We start from the raw sequence: 20079 nt of genomic DNA on the forward strand, positions 1-20079 counted from the left end.
AAGACACCAATAAAGCATCTTTTACTTTCGTAAAAATACACTGTTTTTAAACCTAAGGAGCTTTGTTAAAAAAAAAATTTTTTTTAAGATTTTAGACCAAATCATGCAATTCAGAGTCCCACAGACTAAATTTGACCTGTGGATAGATTTTGTTTGATGGGAGGTGTTAGAAAATCTTGAGTATGAATGCTTTTATAAGTGGGACATTCCAGTTTGCCACAAGCCCTACAGTTCTCATATCCTCATTATTTTCCCCTTTCCCCCCATCATTTACTTTTGTCTTATAATTTTATAGCTTCTTTCAAGCCTCCTTTACTCATTTATGTTTATTGGTACTGTTTCTCAAAGCATTCTCATTTAAAATCTTTGCCTTAGACTTACTGAATCAGAATCTCCCAGAGTTGGGCTCTACTCATCTCTATTTAGAGACCTCCTTAAGTGAATCTAATCAGTCAGGTAGTGGTTGAAAAAGAGATCTTACTTATTAGCCACAGATCTTGGGTCAGCAACTTAACCTCTCTCATTTTCAGTTTTCTATCCATAAAATTGATATTAAAATAATAACTTTTATCTCAAGTGGTAGTGATACAGAATAAATGAGATAGTATGTTAAAAGGCACCTGTGCCTGGCACATAGTAGACATTCAGATAAATGTTTTTATCTTTCCCTTTTCCATTGGGAAACTTTCTTGAAAGTTCCATTTCTCTAAGCAGTTTGAAAGGATATTCCAAGTTAACCAATACATTAATCAAAACACTATTTCAACTGGTTTAAAAAACCCAAATAATTAGTGGTTTAAAGAACAAGGAAGTTGAATTAGCTCTAATACAAGATTCTATTTTTTTTTTTTTAAGATTTTATTTATTTATTCATGAGAAACAGAGAAAGAGAGAGAGAGAAGCAGAGGGAGAAACAGGCTCCCAAGGAGCAAGGAGCCCGATGCGGGACTCGATCCCAGGACCCTGGGATCATGACCTGAGCCGAAGGCAGACGCTTAACCATCTGAGCCACCCAGGTGCCCTCTAATACAAGATTCTAGACTGATTTGATATTCAGGGGAGTCTGGTTCTAGGGATTAGGTGCTTTTATTGTTGTTTCATCTTCCTTTAGTCTGTTTTACTTTCTTACATGTCAGAGATGGTTTATCTCTACTTTGGGTTCCACCCACTGGAAGGAGGAAAGAGAAGATTAAGAGTAGGCAGTTCCCTTTCAAGGGCATAGTCTGGAATTTTCACCCCTCTCATTTTCCAGAACTTACCACATGCCCATATCTAAATGCAAGGAGGCTGAAGCAGAGAGTTTCTGGCAGGGTAACCATTTACTCAGTAAAAACTCAGAGGGTTCTATTAAGGGGAAGATGGGGAGAATAGATACTGGAAGACAGTGGTTTCTGTCATAGTTACTTGCTTGGTATATCTGTTCATTCTCTGAGCAACATTAATTCCTTAGTCATTCTGGCCTTAGAATTAGGTTTATTGTCCTCCGATCCCAAATTAATTAATTTAAAAAATTACCTAGGTTACTTGTTTCTTTTCAGCTATCTTTTAGACCAGAGATGACTGGTCTTTTTCCTAATTCGGTGTCTTGGCCCTAAGGTTTAATTCACCTATGTAAGCATGAATCCTACTTCTGATAACTCAGTTTCAACCTTACCTACTTTAAAATAATAAAATACTTCTCTAGATCTGGCCATTTTGGCTGAGGTTCGATATAATCTTTATTTTCATTTATCATCATCTGTCACCAAGATTTAGAACATTTCATGAGAAAGCAGCTATGTGCGTATGTGTGTGTGTGTTAACAATCTCCTACCTACCTTTTTGTTTCTTTACTTTTATAACTATACGAAGTAGTTATTATTAAATCTGTTTTACAAATAAGAGACCCAGAGATGTGTAGCAACTTGTTTGAAGCTGTAAAACCCATAAATTTTGGAGCTGACCGAAGATTTGCAGGCTTTTGTGTTTCCAAATTCTGTGATGTTATCCACAGTGCTCTATTGTGACATCTGTGGATATCACACTACAGAATTGAATCATGTACTTTTTTTTATTTTAAGGATACCTTAAATTTACTGTTGTTGTTGTTGCTGTTATTATTATTATTATTATGTCCCTTTCTGTTCTTTTTCATTTGCTGCTTTTTTAGTGTCATCATTTCTCTTTGGGTTGTAAAACCCCACCTTACTCTAAGACACCCTTTTAACATAACTGCTATAAAAACTATATGGAGAGCTTATCTGTATTTCTCCTCCTTAGGACAGATCTAAAGAATGAACTCCCTGTTATTTTGTTGGCAGTTACAATGCAGTTTACATGTTTTGGCTATTTACAAATTATTTTTTTGATAGAGTAAATTTCTTTTCTTTTTTCTCTTCTTTTCTTTTTTCTTTTCCCTCCCTCCTTTCCTTTCCTTCCCTTCCCTCCCCTCCCCTCCCCTCCCCTCCCCTCCCCTCCCCTCCCCACCCTACTTCTTATGAATAAAAAGAGTAACCCATTAGGTTAGTATCATGAGAGATGGGTGTGAGAGACCTCTGTTTTCCATTTGAGGTTTTACAGTTATATAAAGAGTTAATGGTGATACTTAACGTGTTCAGTTGTCCTGGGTAGAATATGTCTATGCATTCATTGCTAGCTAGTTAAAAATGTTCCACTTATCTGTTTTGGCTAGTCTTGTATTTTCTGGATATATTGTCTTATAATATTAATCCGTGTATGCATAACTTTAATATTTAATAATGGCCTCTACCTAAGATTATTAAAATCCTATTTGTTTTAAACAGTGATTATTTTTTAGGTACACAAGGTACAATACATAAGATTTGATTTCTCTACAAGGCCCTTTAAAGAAAAAAGTGGTTGTTAATTTGAGGTTGATATACAAGATTAAGTTTCAAAAGTAGCAATTTTTATCATTATGGGTAAAAATTACTTTTGTAATTTATTTTAGAAATATCAACACTGTAGGAGATTCTTCAAAAAGGAAATATTATCTCTTGTGTTAGCTTGTTTATGACCCTTTGTAGTAAAAATGTTCACTCCCCCCCTTCTGTTTTTTGGTATAGGATATAGCAGATCCATTTTTTGCTTATTGTAAGCAGCATGCAGATAGGTTAGACAGAAAATGGAAAAGAAAAAACTACTTGGCTCTACAATCCTATTGTAAAATGTCTTTGCAAGAGAGGGAGAAGCAACTGTCACCGGAAGCACAGGTATGGGATTCATGCCAAAAGTCATGTTTTTTCTTTCAAGGTTATGCATTTCAGATCTTGTGTGTGTGTGTGCCAATGACATGTGAAGTATAGTTATGAAATGTGGTTAGTGACCTAGGAAGTGGATTGTAATTAAGGTAAATGGTGAGTGTAGTTTGTAGCTGATGAGTACCCCTCATCTAGTCAACAGAGCAGCCTTTTATGAAGCATATTTCCAAATACATTGAAAAAATGTGGCTTAGAGGAAATTATTCTATCAGTGCAATATATTGGACATATCTTTTTTTCAGTCTATTCCATTGTTTGTTTATGTAAAGGATCTGATCAGTTTGCCCATCTTTTAAAATGTATTTCTAGGTAAATTAAGATGACTTTATAGAGACTTGGAGTTACTGAGAAGAGAAATTTCAGTTTAATCAAATTAGTTTCTGACAACTCTGATCACAGATTAGGACATAGAATAGTAACTAGGAGTAGACCTACTTTATTGTAACCCAAGAATAATATAGTATATCTTAATAACTGTGGATAGATATAACGTGCCTTGATATAGGAAATTCTGGTTATCTTTACTTTCTCTAAGCATGCAAGTAGAAATCATAGGGAATATGTTACATTTTAATATCTTTTAAAATTTGTATGCATTTCTTTTATAGGCAAGGATCAATGCCCGGCTTCAGCAGTATCGTGCCAAAGCAGAACTAGCTCGATCTACCAGACCCCAGGCCTGGGTTCCAAGGGAAAAATTGCCCAGACCACTCACTAGCAGTGCTTCAGCCATTCGTAAGCTGATGCGGAAAGCAGAGCTAATGGGGATCAGTACAGATATCTTTCCAGTGGACAATTCAGATACTAGTTCTAGTGTGGATGGAAGGAGAAAGCATAAGCAACCTGCTCTCACTGCTGATTTTGTGAATTATTACTTTGGTCAGTATAGACACTAATATATGCACATTGTCAATGAGAACAATTTGCTATTGAAAATATTTGTTGTACTGTCAATTTTTAGAAATTTATTAGCCATGCTAAATATATTAAGGAAAAAGCATGTTTATTTTCCTAGTAAGTTGTGGGTTGTTATAAAAATGCTGAGTTCCTGTATTTGTGAATAGGGTTAAAAGTGTTGTAAACAATGTAAGATTATCCATGTGATCATCTTTATGGCTAGCTTCTTCCTTTGTGTGTTTTGTAAATCAGCTTTTATTTTCTACTAAAGTAAAATTGGATATTTAATTTAAATAGAGAGAAATATGCGCATGATTCAAATTCAGGAAAATATGGCTGAACAAAAGAATATAAAGGATAAATTAGAGAATGAACAGGAAAAGCTCCATGTGGAATATAATAAGGTAAGTTGATTACAAAACAACATAATATCATAGACCTATGGATGATGTCATTTGTTACTTTAGAGATTTTCTATTTATGTCTCATTTTGAAATTCTTATGAAGTGTTTAGGCCCTTCTCTACACTTCCTATTCTTACTGTCTTCATTATCATCCATAAAACTAAGTACTTTCTATGTGCTAGGTACAATTTGGGCATGTTACATATATTAACTCATATAATTTTCACTTCAGTTTTATAATGTGAGCTATAATTATGGCTCCCATTTTTAGAGGCAAAAACTGAATCTAAGGAGGTGAAGTTACTTGCCCAGACTCAATGTAGGTAGTCAAGTCATAGAGTTGGGGTTTGAGGCCAGTCTGACTCCATTCCTTGTTCCTAACTAGTGTACTATAGAACTTCTCTAAGTTTGTAGAAAACTTAGAAACTTGCTTTAAATTACTGTTTTTATCTTAAATTATTTTGCAATGTTACTTTTGATTTAAGAAAAATACCCCCCAATTTAAATTTCCATTCTGCATCTTCATTGTAATGATGAGGGAAATCAAAAGAAATATCCTATAAAAGCAAGGTGTGGCTAAAATGTTAGGTAATAAGTAACACGAGCATATAAGGCCGATACTGACTTATTGTTAGATAACATTTTAAGTGATAAAAAATTAGTAAGAGGTACGTTTCCAGTATCAGCCACACTGTAGTGAAAGAAAAGAGTACTGGGATTATATTCAGAAGACCTGGGGATTCTTGCTAGTTCTGTGATCTTGGTCAAGTCACAGAAACCCTATGATCCTTAGTTTTCTCATTGAGAAAATGGTCGAAATGCATCTTTAAAAACTCAAGGATTAATTAGCAGAATGTGTTTGAAATTATGTAGAAAACTATAATGGAATGATAAATATAAATATCATCAGTAAAAATGCTAACGTGAAACAAAATGCTTATATCTTATTGGTGCTGCTTATTCAATAACTGGATAGCCTCCTCTCAGGGTATCATGACAAAATATGTTAAAAATAGGTACTATCAATACAGATACTCTTGGACATTTGTTGATAAATTATTTAAATTTTCCCATGTTTTACTGTGTATTTTAATGGTTTACTGATTTGGATTATTTACATTGTAGCTCTGTGAATCTTTAGAAGAACTACAGAACCTCAATGGAAAACTTCGAAGCGAAGGGCAAGGAATTTGGGCCTTACTAGGCAGAATCACAGGGCAGGTTAGTTTCTTTCCAATTGCTATCTCCTATTCTTACTCTGTATATTATTTTCAAAGATCAGATTTCTGATACAATTTTCCTAACTAAAAAATTCTGTTTGATTAGGGGCAGCTAATCCTCTGGGGTAATGATAATGCCTGAAATACATCTAGAGCATTGAAAACTGCCTACTGAGAACCTGTAGCCTAATTTGGTTGTTTTAACAGCTATCTTGTTCGCAAAATTTTTTCATTGGTTCTAACTGATTGACCTGTCATTTGTGATGAAACTAAGATTTGAAGCATGAATTACTCCTATCAAATTCTTCTAATCTCTAATTTAGCAGTTAGATTCCTTGCCACATTATTTTTTTCTATCCTGTTCTTCTGTTATATTTAGTTTTCTTTTTTTTAGATGTAAAATTTTAAAAGCAAACTAGAGAGATTCGTTTTTGTGTTGATTTGGTTTTGAGCTGTGTAAGAGATGGGTTTTGAAACTTTAATGCTAAAGTGTAGTTTTTCACCTTCAGTAGATATCACTGTGGTAATGACAAAAATTACTTTATCCTTGAGCATTTTTACCTGGTTAAAGTTCTTGGTGTTGAAAAGAAGAATCATTGCCAAATAGATTTCTTTGAATTTTTTTTTTTTTTTTTTTTTAGTTATGTATATAGCACATAAATTAAAAATTCATTCAAATAATTTCAATTATATTTTAGAGGATGATGGAGACTCATTGTGGTCCTTTTACAATGAAAGTAGTCTTATTTGTGAAGGAGGCTTATCAAAGAAGAGAGATTTTTCATTGTACTTATTTCGGAGGTTTACGTAGGGTCAAATTTATCATACAATTCGTGTAGACTTAGTAGTTTAGAAAGTAATACATACTGATATGTATTGTGCTATGCTAGCTTTGAAGATGCTTTTTTTTGTGAACAGGATGTATGTGGCTTATATTATAATGAATAACGTAATTTAAGAAGTGAGAATAAGCAGTCAGCTATGAAGAGTTGACCTTTCTTCCTATTGATAGGTTGTTGATGGATTTTTGGAAGATTATGGTGTTTTATATTTAGAGAAGTTAATGTTGAGTACAAGACTATTATTAGTTTATTTGCCAAGCTAGCATTATCTTTTGGATTGATTTGCAAGATCGTCTCATAAGAATCTCCTACTTAGTGTAAAAAATTATCTACCATAAAAGGGTGTTTTCATTTATCAAATGACTTTTTAACAAAAGTTCACACATTTCCTTGTGCAAATGTAAAATACACAGAAGTAAAAATCATTTGTACCACTTGCATGACACTTTTTTCCAGTTGGTTGAACAGATGCCGGCCCACCGGGCCACTGAGAAATGACTTTGATAGATGGTTGCTGTCTCAGAAGCCAGCATACTACAGATTAGTAGAAAACCAAAAAGAATCTCATTCACTTTATGGAGAGTTTGGTCCAATAAGATAATTTTTCTAATTAACCTGTGGAACACCAGTGTAGCTGGGATGTTGAGGAAAATAAACTGCTTCAATATTCTTTTTGTCAAGTGTATTGTGTGTGGGTTTTTTTTAAGCTCTTAAATGCTTGTCCTTGTCTTTCACTTTTTAAAGCCAAAGTAGAAGTTTAATTTTCATAATATTTTAGTGTTCCACTGAAAATTGATGGAAGTATGTAAATACAGGTTTCTAATGGAAGTAACTATGAGACAGAAACTCATTTTAATTCTTTTTGCTGGTATAATAGCTGGTAAAACATTTCCCCTTCACAATTCTAGCATATTTAGTTGACTTGAGTGGCAAATAGAGGAGAATGTTGCTTTATATTTTTTCTTTAAAACAAAATAAACTGCATTTGTTCAAATCAATAGAAGTTGAACATACCGGCAATTTTGCGAGCACCCAAGGAGAGAAAACCAAGTAAAAAAGAAGGAGGCACACAAAAGACATCTATTCTTCCTGCAGTACTTTATAGGCAAGTAATAAAATGATAACAGATTAATATTGTGTTTTTTAAACTCAAACTTTTAATAACAAGATGTTTCAAATATTTGTGAATGAATTATGTCCGTACTAGAATTTATGTTAAATGCATTTGAAATTCATTTTGTGAATATCTTCATCAAAGATGCTTTTTAGGTTGAATGACAGAAGAGGTTTTTGCTCCTCTTTTAATGATAAGTGACTTATATCCTTTAAATAGGTGGAGATGTATGTCCATAAGTTCCATGGAAATGAACAGTCAGTCCTCTTTGGGGAATTGGAAAGTGACTTTAAATAATGTAGATGGTTATTTTCTTAAATAATTAATATGATATATAAATGTGCATTTATATTTTATTTTACTTTAATGAGTTTTAGATCTTTTCATGTGTTTTTAGGTAGTGATAGGTATCACAGACAGTGAATTACTGTCTTTGTACAGTGGTGGATAATGAAGGTAAGTTCTAGATTTGAATCTATTTTTTTCTGTGCTCAGTTGTAATTTATTTACAGAAGTGTTTTTGTTTTTTACTTTTTTGTCTCAATAGTTTATAGTGGTCACCATTTATAGTAATTTTACATAGCCAAGACTTCTTTCCATATATGAATAGGTTAGGATCTTACTTTTTTAATGTAACTGATCATATTAAGTGGGGAAAGTTATATACACATACAAATGTATATATTCACATACATATCTATATATATTTATGTAAATATATAAATATTCTCCCCACAACTTCTTCCTTTCTCAGAAATAGCAGGAATAACAACAATATCAATCTCCATAATTACTTTCCATTCTTGGCTGGAGGCTCCCTCCATAGGTAATAGCAAATGACTTCCTTGAAATGTAGGAAAAAAGCCCACTAGTGTTTTATTGTGCAATATGAAGACTAGCACATTCTCAGTCTAGCTTTTCTAAACGAAGTTGGTTCGTTTGGAACCATCACACATATCACAGTGCTTCTGACTTATCACTACAGGTCATTTTGTTTCAGAATGTATTTTAGGTGATTTTCCTTTTTTACTCTGAGCAACATTGAGACCAAGTACTAGTTGTAGTTGCATTTATATGATCTTTTTTTTTTCTAGGATAACTTAAAAATTCAAATATCATTGTTGTTTCTGTACATGAATGGATGGCTCTTATAGATTCTCAACTTCTCCTTCACTCTTTATGTTCCCAATACAAAAAAGACCCTGGATTTTCAGGTCGAGGTGCTTGTGCTCTAGGAGTAAAGTTGCCTTTTTTCACAAGAGAAGTTGGATTCCTTGAAAACAAACAAAAATCAAAGTAACAGTAACACCAATAGTAAAACGCCCCATCCTTTGCAATAAATACCAATTGGTAGGGGCGCCTGGGTGGCTCAGTCATTAAGCGTCTGCCTTCAGCTCAGGTCATGATCCCAGGGTCCTGGGATCGAGCCCCACATCCGGCTCCCTGCTCGGCGGGAAGCCTACTTCTCCCTCTCCCACTCCCCCTGCTTGTGTTCCCTCTCTCACTGTGTCTCTCTCTGTCAAATAAATAAAATCTTAAAAAAAAAAAAAAAAGTATATTTTTAAGACTCAAAGTCAGATTTCGAAAAGTCTTATTTATAAATTTAGCTTATTTTTATGTTCCAAGGCTCTTTGAAATGTTTGTAATTAATGATAGAAAATAAACTGAATTTTGATTGTAAATTAACTTCTTTTATAGTTTTAGACTAGTAGAAAATTGGAAAAATTTTTTGTTCAGTAGTTACTTTTCTAGAGAAAAATTAAGCTAATATTAAATGAGTTTTAAGTGATAATTAAAATTAAGATAGTGATGATGTTGAGAACACTATCTTATAGATGCCTTTCTCTGAAAAGTTTGACTCTAGAGCAATATTTATATTAGATCCAGCTATTTTTCTACAGTCTCAAAAATATTTAGAGCTAATAAGAATTGATGTTATAAAAAAGCATGTGTTAGACGAACCATGAGAGACGATGGATTCTGAAAAACAAACTGAGGGTTCTAGAGGGGAGGGAGGTGGGAGAATGGGTTAGCCTGGTGATGGGTATTAAAGAGGGCACATTCTGCATGGAGCACTGGGTGTTATGCACAAACAATGAATCATGGAACACTACATCTAAAGCTAATGATGTAATGTATGGGGATTAACATAAGAATTAAAAAAAAAAGCATGTGTTATGAAAAGGTAATTGATTTTAACAGAAGAAATTTTAAGTTAATCAAGGTGAGATTTTGAAATTGAAAAAATATGCTATGAATAGCTGTTTCACTAAGATAATTATTATTCTAATCCTTTATTTGCTGCCTTTATTCAAAGTTGTGGAATTTGTAAGAAGAACCATGATCAACATCTTCTTTTATTGTGTGATACCTGTAAACTCCATTACCACCTTGGATGTCTGGACCCTCCTCTTACGAGGATGCCAAGAAAGACCAAGAACAGTTATTGGTAAGTAAAATGAAAGAGATTTTAATGTTAGAACCGGTTCGCTCTGTTTCAGCAGTGTAAGATGAAGTGTTGTATGGCTTCACAATAAAGTTTTCAGCACATTTTTAAAATTTTTTATAAATATTTTTCCAGCTTTGTTGAAGTATAATTGACAATTAAAAACTATATATATTTAAGATATACAACTTAATGATTTGACATATGTATACATTGTGAAGTAATCACCATAATGAAGCTAATTAACATATCATCACTTCGCATAATTTCCATTGTCGTTTTTGTGGTGAGAACACCTTAGTAATAAATATTTATTATAATATATGAATAAACCTGTAATAGTTTTTTTGGGAAATGAATTTTTAGTTAATTGAGGCTATTGTGGTATCTTAGCAATGGTTAAAGCATGAATTCTGTCTCATGTCTGTTAATTCTCTTTTATTATAAGAATTTCTCAAATGCTTTATTTTTGTTTTGAAATTGAATGAATTTATTAGGAATTTACCTCCATATTCGTCCTTTTATTACTTTTGGTATTTTTCATTTGTGCTAGTTATATTTATGTTTAACCGTTCTTTGCAAATCTAGAAACATTTGACATGTTTCTAAATTTTTTTTCATTAACTTAGGTATATTACATTACTACAGATGTTTGATAAAAGCTTATGTATGATGAATTTTATCCTTTCCTTAATTTTAGTCCAAGAGAGAGACAAGTGCTCAAGTTTTAATAGGCTGATTTTATATAGGAAGAATTTAGAACACAGAAAACTTTGGAATAAACCTGTGTTCTTTTTAGGCAAATTACCTTTCTACTTTTAGAAAAGAGTAAACCCCAGGTTCTTAAATGGTAACTTATACGAAAAGTCGTGTTTGTCAAACACATTAAGCATGTTTTTTTGACCTCATTGTTTTATCTAATAAAGCAATCTCTGTTCATTTTATTAGGAAGCTTACATTCTTTAACCATTTTCACAGGATTGCTTTTTCATAGTGTTCTTTTTTTTTTTTTTTTAATTTTATTTATTTGTCAGAGAGAGAGAGGGAACAAGCAGGGGGAGTGGCAGGCAGAAGGAAAAGCAGGCTCCCCGCTGAGCAAGCCGCCTGATGTGGGACTCGATCCCAGAACCCTGGGATCATGACCTGAGCTGAAGGCAGACACTTAACCGATTGAGCCACCCAGGCGTCCCTCATAGTGTTCTTTTATCAGTTTGTCTTGAGACAGTCCTACTAGTCTGCCCTTTTCAATTATAACGGAGTGTGTATATATATTATATATTATATATTATATATATATTATATATACATTTTATATATGTGCTTTTGAAGCCGGAATTTACTAAAAAAATGCTGTAGCTTATTAGAATGTCAGCAGTGTTAATAATCATCCTAGGTGGGTATTTTTTTGCCTTTTTAAAAAAGATTTATTCATTTATTTGAGAGAGAGAGAGCATGTGCACACGGCAGGGGGAAGGAGTAGAGGGAGAGAAAGTCTTTAAGCAAACTCCACTGAGCACAGAGCACGATGTGGGGCTCAATCCCATGACCCTGAGATCATAACGTGAGCCAAAACCAAGAGTCAGACTCCCAACAAACTGTGCCAACCAGGTGCCCCATAGATGGGTGTTTCTAAATTGAAAGCCAGTTTGGTAGTCTCCGGGGCCAGGGTACTTAGTCATGATCTTTGACATGGAGATACGCAGTTCTCTCCTTAAATGAGGTTATGAACTTTCCTAATATTGCTCTGCCAGCAGAGCTCTGGTTTCCAGTATGTAAGTTTCTGGAAGAACTTCACATACACTGCCTTGCTTAGACTGTTTTAGAAAGCTGTCCTACACATTCTGCATGGAGCACTGGGTGTTATGCACAAACAATGAATCATGGAACACTTCATCTAAAACTGATGATGTAATGTATGGGGATTAACATAAGAATAAAAAAAAAAAAAGAAACTTAGACTACCACATGAAACTTGGAACATTTCAGGGTCTACATCCTCAGTGAAAAAGTCAATTGGCAAAGTAAATAAATACATAAATAAATAAATTTAAAGTAATTAAAAAAAAAAAAGCTGTCCTAAAAAGACCTAAAACTACTTAGGGTCCTATGCATTGGTTACAGTGTTTTAAAGTAAAAGAAGCTAATATTGTGGCAAAGTGAAGTCTTCAATATCTTCTTGTTTTTAGTGATCAAATTTCTTTTGGCCTCTGAAATTAACTTAGTTTTTCTTAGCAATTGAGTATATGTTTTGGAGTAAGTTTTATAGAATTATATTTTTCTTTAGTGTATCTCAATTGGGAGAGGCACTTTATGCTTTTTAACATTTTCAGTTTAATTTTGAAGTTATGTTAAAGATAATAAATATTAAAGCAATTTCACTTCCCAAATATTTTGTTATTACCTATACTCTTTGCCTAAGTCTATTATAAATGTATGGTAGAAAAACTGTAATGGTATGCTACTATGCATCTTTTCCCCATTCTGCATTCTCTGATGCCATATTGGTATTTTGAAATTGACCATGGTTAGTAGTATGCATAATGCGGAAATTGGGAAGTGCTACGAATAATGGCTTTTTCCATAATTAGGTGTTAGATTAGCACACTACTGCCTAACCTCTGCTTAGTTTCCATTTAGTTCTTCTTAGTGTTTTTCTTAGGAAAAGAGGTCCTAGAAAGGTCCTTTTGTCTTAGGGAAAGGGTTCCTGGACCCTAATCTCATGATTGGGCCCATTATTGGCTTAAATTTATACAGAACCTACTGGTACACATTTCTGAATGTTACCAATTACTCCTTTTGCTGTCTTTACGCTCTGTGTACTTGGTAACACCCTTTCTACTTATATACCCCTTATGTTCATTGCTAGCTAAAATTACTATGCAATCTTCCCTTCTCAAATACCATGTTCTGCTTGATAGACTGTTCTAAGCACCTCCTGTGCAGCTTTTTTTTTTTTTTCTTCCAGTATCAGCACTGCTTTTGGGAGATACTAGTTTGAGATCTGGATGCTTTCTGTTTGGTCCGTACCACAACAGTTCACTGCTTATTCTGGACTGATTTAAGACATGTGACAGGAAAGAATAAAGATACAGAGGTAATTATTTATGGAGAGTAGGGAAGTTGAATAAGTTCACATTAGACAAGCTCTGACTTTCCAGTGAAATAGTAGTCTGTGGAAAGGGAAAGGAATTGGGATGATGATGGTGGCTTAAGAAGACAGAAGATAGTTTCCAGTAGTTATTTTGGAAAAAAAATCACAGATGACTTGCTGAGGCTATATACCAAGAATGTTCAGTGAATTGGTTTATTAAGTGTGATTAATTGATTTTTCTCCAGTAATGCTCAGCTGTCCAGGAGCAAGAGAGGGAAAAACCCAGGGACTTCTTAGGTTGGGTTAGGAATGGTCAAATCAGATGAGAATGCTAAGTGGGTGAGGAATTTGGCAAAGGATAAAGAGGCTAGTGAAGGTATAACCTAGGTTCCATTTTGTTTGTACTTAACTCCCACTGTTTGAAATGTATTTTGTCTTACTCTTAGTTTATGTTATCTTGGTTTGTTTCTTTCTAAGTATATAATGTTGCACACTGCCTTACATTCTTCTCAGACAAGCCTGATGTGTATAAATTAAATAGTAAGGGTTTGATTTATGAGAGTAGCTCACATAATAGATACTTCTTTTAATTTTGGAATAATCTTATGTTTTTATCACTGATCAGAATTTGTCTTGCCTTTTCTAATTAAAGAATATTCTGAAAACAAAAATCCTGAATATTCTGAAGAGTATTATTTGAAAGATAATTGAGTAATATTTATTATATCCTTTTATTCTTTGGATATACCTTTGTTTATTCTTTTAAGAGAAAAGAAAATCTCTAGCACAAACCCTTCAGTGAATAATTTACAGGTTTCTTCCCCTGTTTTTCTTAATAATTTATCCTTCCCTTCCTCCATTAACTCTCTTTCTTTTTATTGAGAGATAATTCACATATAACCTTGTATTAATTTTAGGTGTACAACATATGATTTGATGTATGTATATACTGTGAAATGATTACCACAGTAAGTTTAGTTAACATCCATTGCAGCACATAGTTAAAACGGTTTTTTTCTTATGATAAGGACTTTTAAGAGCTATTGTTTTAGGGGCGCCTGGGTGGTTCAGTTGGTTAAGTGGTTAAGTGGCCAGCCGACTCTTGATTTCAGCTTAGGTCATGATCTCAAGGTCCTGGGATGGAGCCCCGCATAGGGTTCCACACTTGGGGGTAGAGTCAGCTTGCTTGTGCCTCTCCCTCCCCCCTCCCAACCCACCTCATGTGCATGTGCTTGTGTGCACGCTCTCTCTCTCAGATAAATAAATAAAATGTTTAAAAAAAAAAAAAAGATTTATCTTAGCAACTTTCAAATAGACAATACAGTATTAACTATAGTCACCATGTTGTATATTACATCCCCAGGATTTATTTATTTAGAGAGAGAGCATGGGGAGAGGGGCAGAAGGAGAGGGAGAGAGAGGGAATCTTAAGCAGGCTCCACCTTGGGGCTCCATCTCACCACCCTGAGATCATGACCTGAGCTGAAATCAAGAGTTAGATGCTTAACTGACTGAGGCACCCAGGCACTCCCCCCCTTTTAATTAATTAATTAATTAGGACATATTTATGTTTTAACTGGAAGTTTGTACCTTTTGACCACCCTTAACCTTTTATTCCACCCCCCCGCCCCCAGCTTCTGGCAACCACCAATCTGTACTCTTTATTTATGAATTTTGGGGTTTAAAAAAGAAATACTCCACATATAAGTGAGATCATATAATATTTGCTTTTGACTTATTTAGTGTAATTCCCTCAAGATCCAGCTATGCTGTTGCAGATAGCTAGGGTTTCCTTCTGTTTTATGGCTGAATAATATTCCATTATATATCTCTACCACATTTAATTTACCCATTCATTCATCGATGGACCCAGGGTATTTCCATGTTTTTGCTCTTATAAATAATGATGCATGAACATGGGGGTGTAGATATCTTTTCAAGATAGGGATTTTGTTTCCTTTGGATATGTACTCAGAAATGGAATTGCTGGATCATACGGTAGTTACATTTTTAATTATTTTGGTTTTAAAGATTTATTTATTTATTTTAGAGTGAGAGATCATACCAGTGGGGGGAGGGGCAGAGGGAGAGAGAATCCCAAGCAGACTCTGGGCTGAATGTGGAGCCTGACTCGGAGCTGATCCCATGACCCAGAGATCATGAACCAAGCCAAAATCAAGAATCGGATCCCCAGCCAACTGAGCCAACCAGGAGTGCCCTATTTTTAATTTTTGAAGAACCTCCATGCTAGTTTTCATAGTGGCTGCACCAGTTTACATTATTGCCAATAGTAAATGAGCATTCCCTTTTTTCCACATCTTCTCCAACACTTGTTATTTCTTACTTTTTGATGATAGCCATTCTAACAGGCTTGAGGTGATATCTCATTGTGGTTTTGATTTGTATTTCACTAATGAAGTTTTATATAGGCACCTGTGAAGATTTTCCTTGGGGGAAAACATGGAAAAATCTTAGAGATAAGGGAAAAAACAGACTATGCTATGGAATCTTTGAAGACTGAAAGCAAAGTAATTTGTAAAGAAAAAAAAAAGCAAAACATGAATTTTGTATAATATTTGAGAAATAAAAGTATCACTGAATTTATTACAGTTAAGAAATCATAAAATCCTTTTTTCTCTAACATATACAAGTAAATTTTTCTATAAACTGAATTAGTGTACTTGTCTTAGCATTATTATATAATGAAATCATTTTTCCTTAGTAACTGAAAAATTTTAAACCCCCTTCTGAACTTAAGTTGTGATGTATGGTACAGGAGATGAAGAAGGTATAGCAAATGAGAAAAATCTCTTGGTATTTCATTTCAGTATGAAGGTTGTTCTTTTGCATAAGTTCCTGACATCAATTTTTATTACTTATACTTTAAAAATTCCTTTTTAATTAATTGAATATTTTGATTACTTAAGGTTATTTTTAATACATTGCATGGGAATTATAAATTATAGGATTCTCTTCCCTTAGTAGAATATATTACGTAAAAATACACAGGATTAAATATACAAGATAGCAGCTTAGTATGTTATTAGAAGAAGCCAGGTATGTGTTTTGACATTATGAAGATAATTATTTTACCCCCAAGTATTACTTAATCCCATTGAATTGGACAGGCCATAAGCTTTATCCTATATTATTATTCTTAGGATCTTATGTACTGATTAATGTAGTAGAGATGCTTTTTCATATCTTAAATGATACATAAAAGATAGAGACTATAGTATTTAATAGATTGTTGAGAAAGTTTGAAGTAATGTGTCCATCTATGTCGACTCTGTACTGTAACTATCATATAGCAGTTGTTTTGAAACAGATAGATAAATTTCTGCACTGGTGGTTACATTTTGTTTTGATTTTCTGTGTTCAGTGTTTTGTTGTGGAGTTCAGGGAATAACAATTCTTTTTTTTTTTTTTTTTAAGATTTTATTTATTTATTTGACAGAGAGAGAGAGAGACAGCAAGAGAGGGAACACAAGCAGGGGGGGTGGCAGAGGGAGAAGCAGGCTTCCTGCAGAGCAGGGAGCCCGATGCGGGGCTCGATCCCAGGACCCTGGGATCATGACCTGAGCTGAAGGCAGACGCTTAATGACTGAGCCACCCAGGCACCCCAGGGAATAACAATTCTACTGTCAGAGGGCGCTTTGTGACGTAAATGTATTACTTTTGGTGAGGAGGAGAATGAGCATAAGAGGTTAGAGAATGTCCTGACAAGGATTATTGTTACAAAATGAGAAACAAAAGAAAAAAAATTCAGGGGCGCCTTACATTTACATTTGATTACATTTCACTTCAACTGGTAGAAGTGATCACTTAAGGAAATAATCCTTTTCTGTGATATAATTTGATATCTTTCTTTAGGCATTTCTGTTTTGATTTTGTTGCATTTGTTATTTACTAACAATATCTAACATTTGTGGGTTTTTCACAATTTAGGATTGCCAATAGATTGTTTCAAAATATACTCATTTAAATTAGGAAAACTGTTAGGTGTTTATTGCTCATATTCGTCTTTAATCTTTTCATATGGGACAAACAGGAGCAATTGGGTATATTACACTTTATTTGTATTTTAATTTTTTTTAAAGCTTTATTTTAGAGAGAAGAGAGCATGTGAGCAGGGGAAGGGGAGGGGTAGAGGGAGAGAATCTTCAAGCAGACTCCCCAATGAGAGCAGGGCCCAACATGGGCTTGATCTCACTCCCCATGAGATCACAACCTGAGCCACAACCGAGAGTTGGGACACTCAACTGACTGAGCCATCCAGGTGCCCCTGTATTTTAATATCAGTGGCAGTCTGTGAATCCAGGGGAAAGAGTGCTTGGTTGTTCTACCAATAGACATATAAAACTTTTTAAGAAACACATGGCAAATTACTTCCTTGGTTTTTTTCTTATTGGTCATTTTTTTAGTGTTAAAATTTTTCCTCAACAATTTTGGTTAAATGAATGGGTATTTTTAGATATTAAAATCAAAGCCTTAAGTATTAATTTGCATTTTAGCAATTAATGTATATGTCTTATTAACACAAATGGCATGTTGCATTTAACTCTTACTGGAATTCAGAATTTAAAGTTGTCACTTTTAAAAAATAATTATTAGTTTGATAATGTTTATTAGTGAGAGATGTGAATTTTGATGGAGTATGACTTCAAATGATAAGAAATCTTTGAAAATACTTGGTGAGAGAATTCTAAGATGCATTCAGGGGTACTTATATAAACTAAGTACTGATATAAACTAAGGGTACTGATATGTAAACTAAATATCAAACAATTTTATCTACCATAACTATTTTTGTAAAGATAACACTGTAAGTTAGACTTTTAAAGAATTACTTTCTGATCATTCTTTTATTTTTATTTCGAAAAATTTTATTTATTTGACAGAGAGAGAGAGACAGCGAGAGAGGGAACACAAGCAGGGGGAGTGGGAGAGGGAGAAGCAGGCTTCCCGCTGAGCAGGGAGCCCAATGGGGGCTGGATCCCAGGACCCTGGGACCAGGACCTGAGCCGAAGGCAGATGCTTAACGACTGAGCCACTCAGGCGCCCCTGATCATTCTTTTAAATTTGAAGAAAATGTCTGAAAAAAATTTACTTTTAACAGTTTCTCATGAATTTTTAAATGGGCCTTTATAATTGGCAATATCAAGGTTTTCAACAATCATTTTGTAGACTTTTGCTGTCCAAGTGTTAGCCACTAGCCATATGTGACTCCTTGAATTTAAATTGATTAAAATTAAAATTTAAAAATCAGTTCCCCAATCACACTAGCCACGTTACAAGTGCCCAATAGCTGTATACGGCTAGTGGCTGCTGTACTGGTAGTGCAGTTACAGATAATTCTAACATAAAATTCTACTGGACAGTACTGATCTGATTGAAGTTTCAGTGTTTAATTATCTTTTAATGTCACTCTTGTTTTTTCAAATGTTTTGTTGTGGCAAAATACACATTACATAAAATTTATATCTTAATCATCTTTAAGTGGTACAATTCAGTGGCATTAAATACATTAATAATTATTATATTATTGTATTAGATACTATAATAATCTGTCTCTGTGGCATTTTTCGTCTTGTAAAAATTGAAACTCTCTATGTATTAAATAATAACTCCCCATTCTTCCCTCCCCTCCAGCCCCTGGCAACCACCATTCCACTTTCTGTCTCTGTGATTTTAACTACTCTTAAGTACCTCATGTAAGTGGAATCATGTAGTATTGGTCTTTTTAGTGACTGGACTATTTCACTTAGACTAATGTCTTCAGGTTCATCCATGTCATAGCATATTGCAGAATTTTCTTCTTTTTTCAAGCTGAATTAATAGTCCATTGTATGTGTATACATTCTACTTACCCATTTACGGGTCAGTGGTTACTGGGGTTGCTCCCACAATTAGCCATTGTGAACAATGCTGCTATGAACGTGGGTGTATATCTCTTTAAGAATGGATTATATGGTAATTCTATTTTTAATTTTTTGAGGTACCACCATACTGCTTCCCAAAGCAGCTGTGCTATTTTACATTTCATCAACAGTGCACAGAGTTCCAATTTCTCTGCATCCTTGCGAACTTACTATTTTCTGTTTTTTGTTTTGTTAATAGCCATCCTATTGGATGTGAGGTGGTATCTCATTGTGGTTTGATTTTCATTTCCCTACTGATTAGTGATGTTTAGCATCTTTTCTTTTGCTTATTAGTCATTTGTATATCTTTGTATATCTCATTTATTTATTTATACTATTGAGAGTGAGGGAGTGTGAGCCTGTAGGGGGGTGAGGGGAAGAGGAGAGAGAGAATCTTAAGCAGGCTCTGTGCTCAGTGCAGAGCCTGATGTGGGGCTCGATCTCATGACTCTGAGATCATGACCTGAGCTGAAATCAAGAGTCAGTCACTTAACCGACTCAGCCACCGAGGTGCCTCTCTGTATCTTATTTAAATCCTTCTTCAACATGAATGTGGACTTAAGAAACAGTTATAATAATATTAGTTTTTAGGGTATTAATTTTTTTTTAATGTGTTCCTATACATCATGTAAAAAACAAGAAGTGGAGTTACAACCCATCCTTATAATACTAGCTTTTATAATTGACCATGTATTAACCTTTACTGAGATCTTTATTTCTCCATAATGGATTCTGACACTGTCTAGTGTCCTTTTTTTCCCCCTCACCCTGTAGGATTCTCTTGATCATTTCTTGTAGGACAAGTCTGGTGGTATCAGACTCGCCCACCTTTTGTCTAGGACTGTCTTAATTTCTCCCACACTTTTGAAGGACAGTTTTGATGA

At 34.1% G+C, this 20079-nt stretch overlaps 1 protein-coding gene across 8 annotated transcripts in view; it reads left to right on the top strand.

Annotated features, from left to right (window-relative positions):
• Positions 1–20079, top strand: part of PHF14 (PHD finger protein 14) — a 221562-nt gene that overhangs the window by 52115 nt on the left and 149368 nt on the right. For all 8 annotated transcript variants that reach the window (XM_035020638.1, XM_035020639.1, XM_035020640.1 and 5 more), the window contains exons 8-13: positions 3066–3212; positions 3869–4139; positions 4455–4561; positions 5687–5782; positions 7625–7728; positions 10055–10186. In XM_035020638.1, coding sequence (XP_034876529.1) covers positions 3066–3212; positions 3869–4139; positions 4455–4561; positions 5687–5782; positions 7625–7728; positions 10055–10186 — 857 coding nt within the window. The remainder of the gene's footprint in view (positions 1–3065; positions 3213–3868; positions 4140–4454; positions 4562–5686; positions 5783–7624; positions 7729–10054; positions 10187–20079) is intronic.

Source organism: Mirounga leonina, unplaced genomic scaffold (genome assembly GCF_011800145.1).
Source record: "Mirounga leonina isolate KUSES-001 unplaced genomic scaffold, KU_Mleo_1.0 Mir_174, whole genome shotgun sequence".
Taxonomy (NCBI): Eukaryota; Metazoa; Chordata; class Mammalia; order Carnivora; family Phocidae; genus Mirounga; species Mirounga leonina.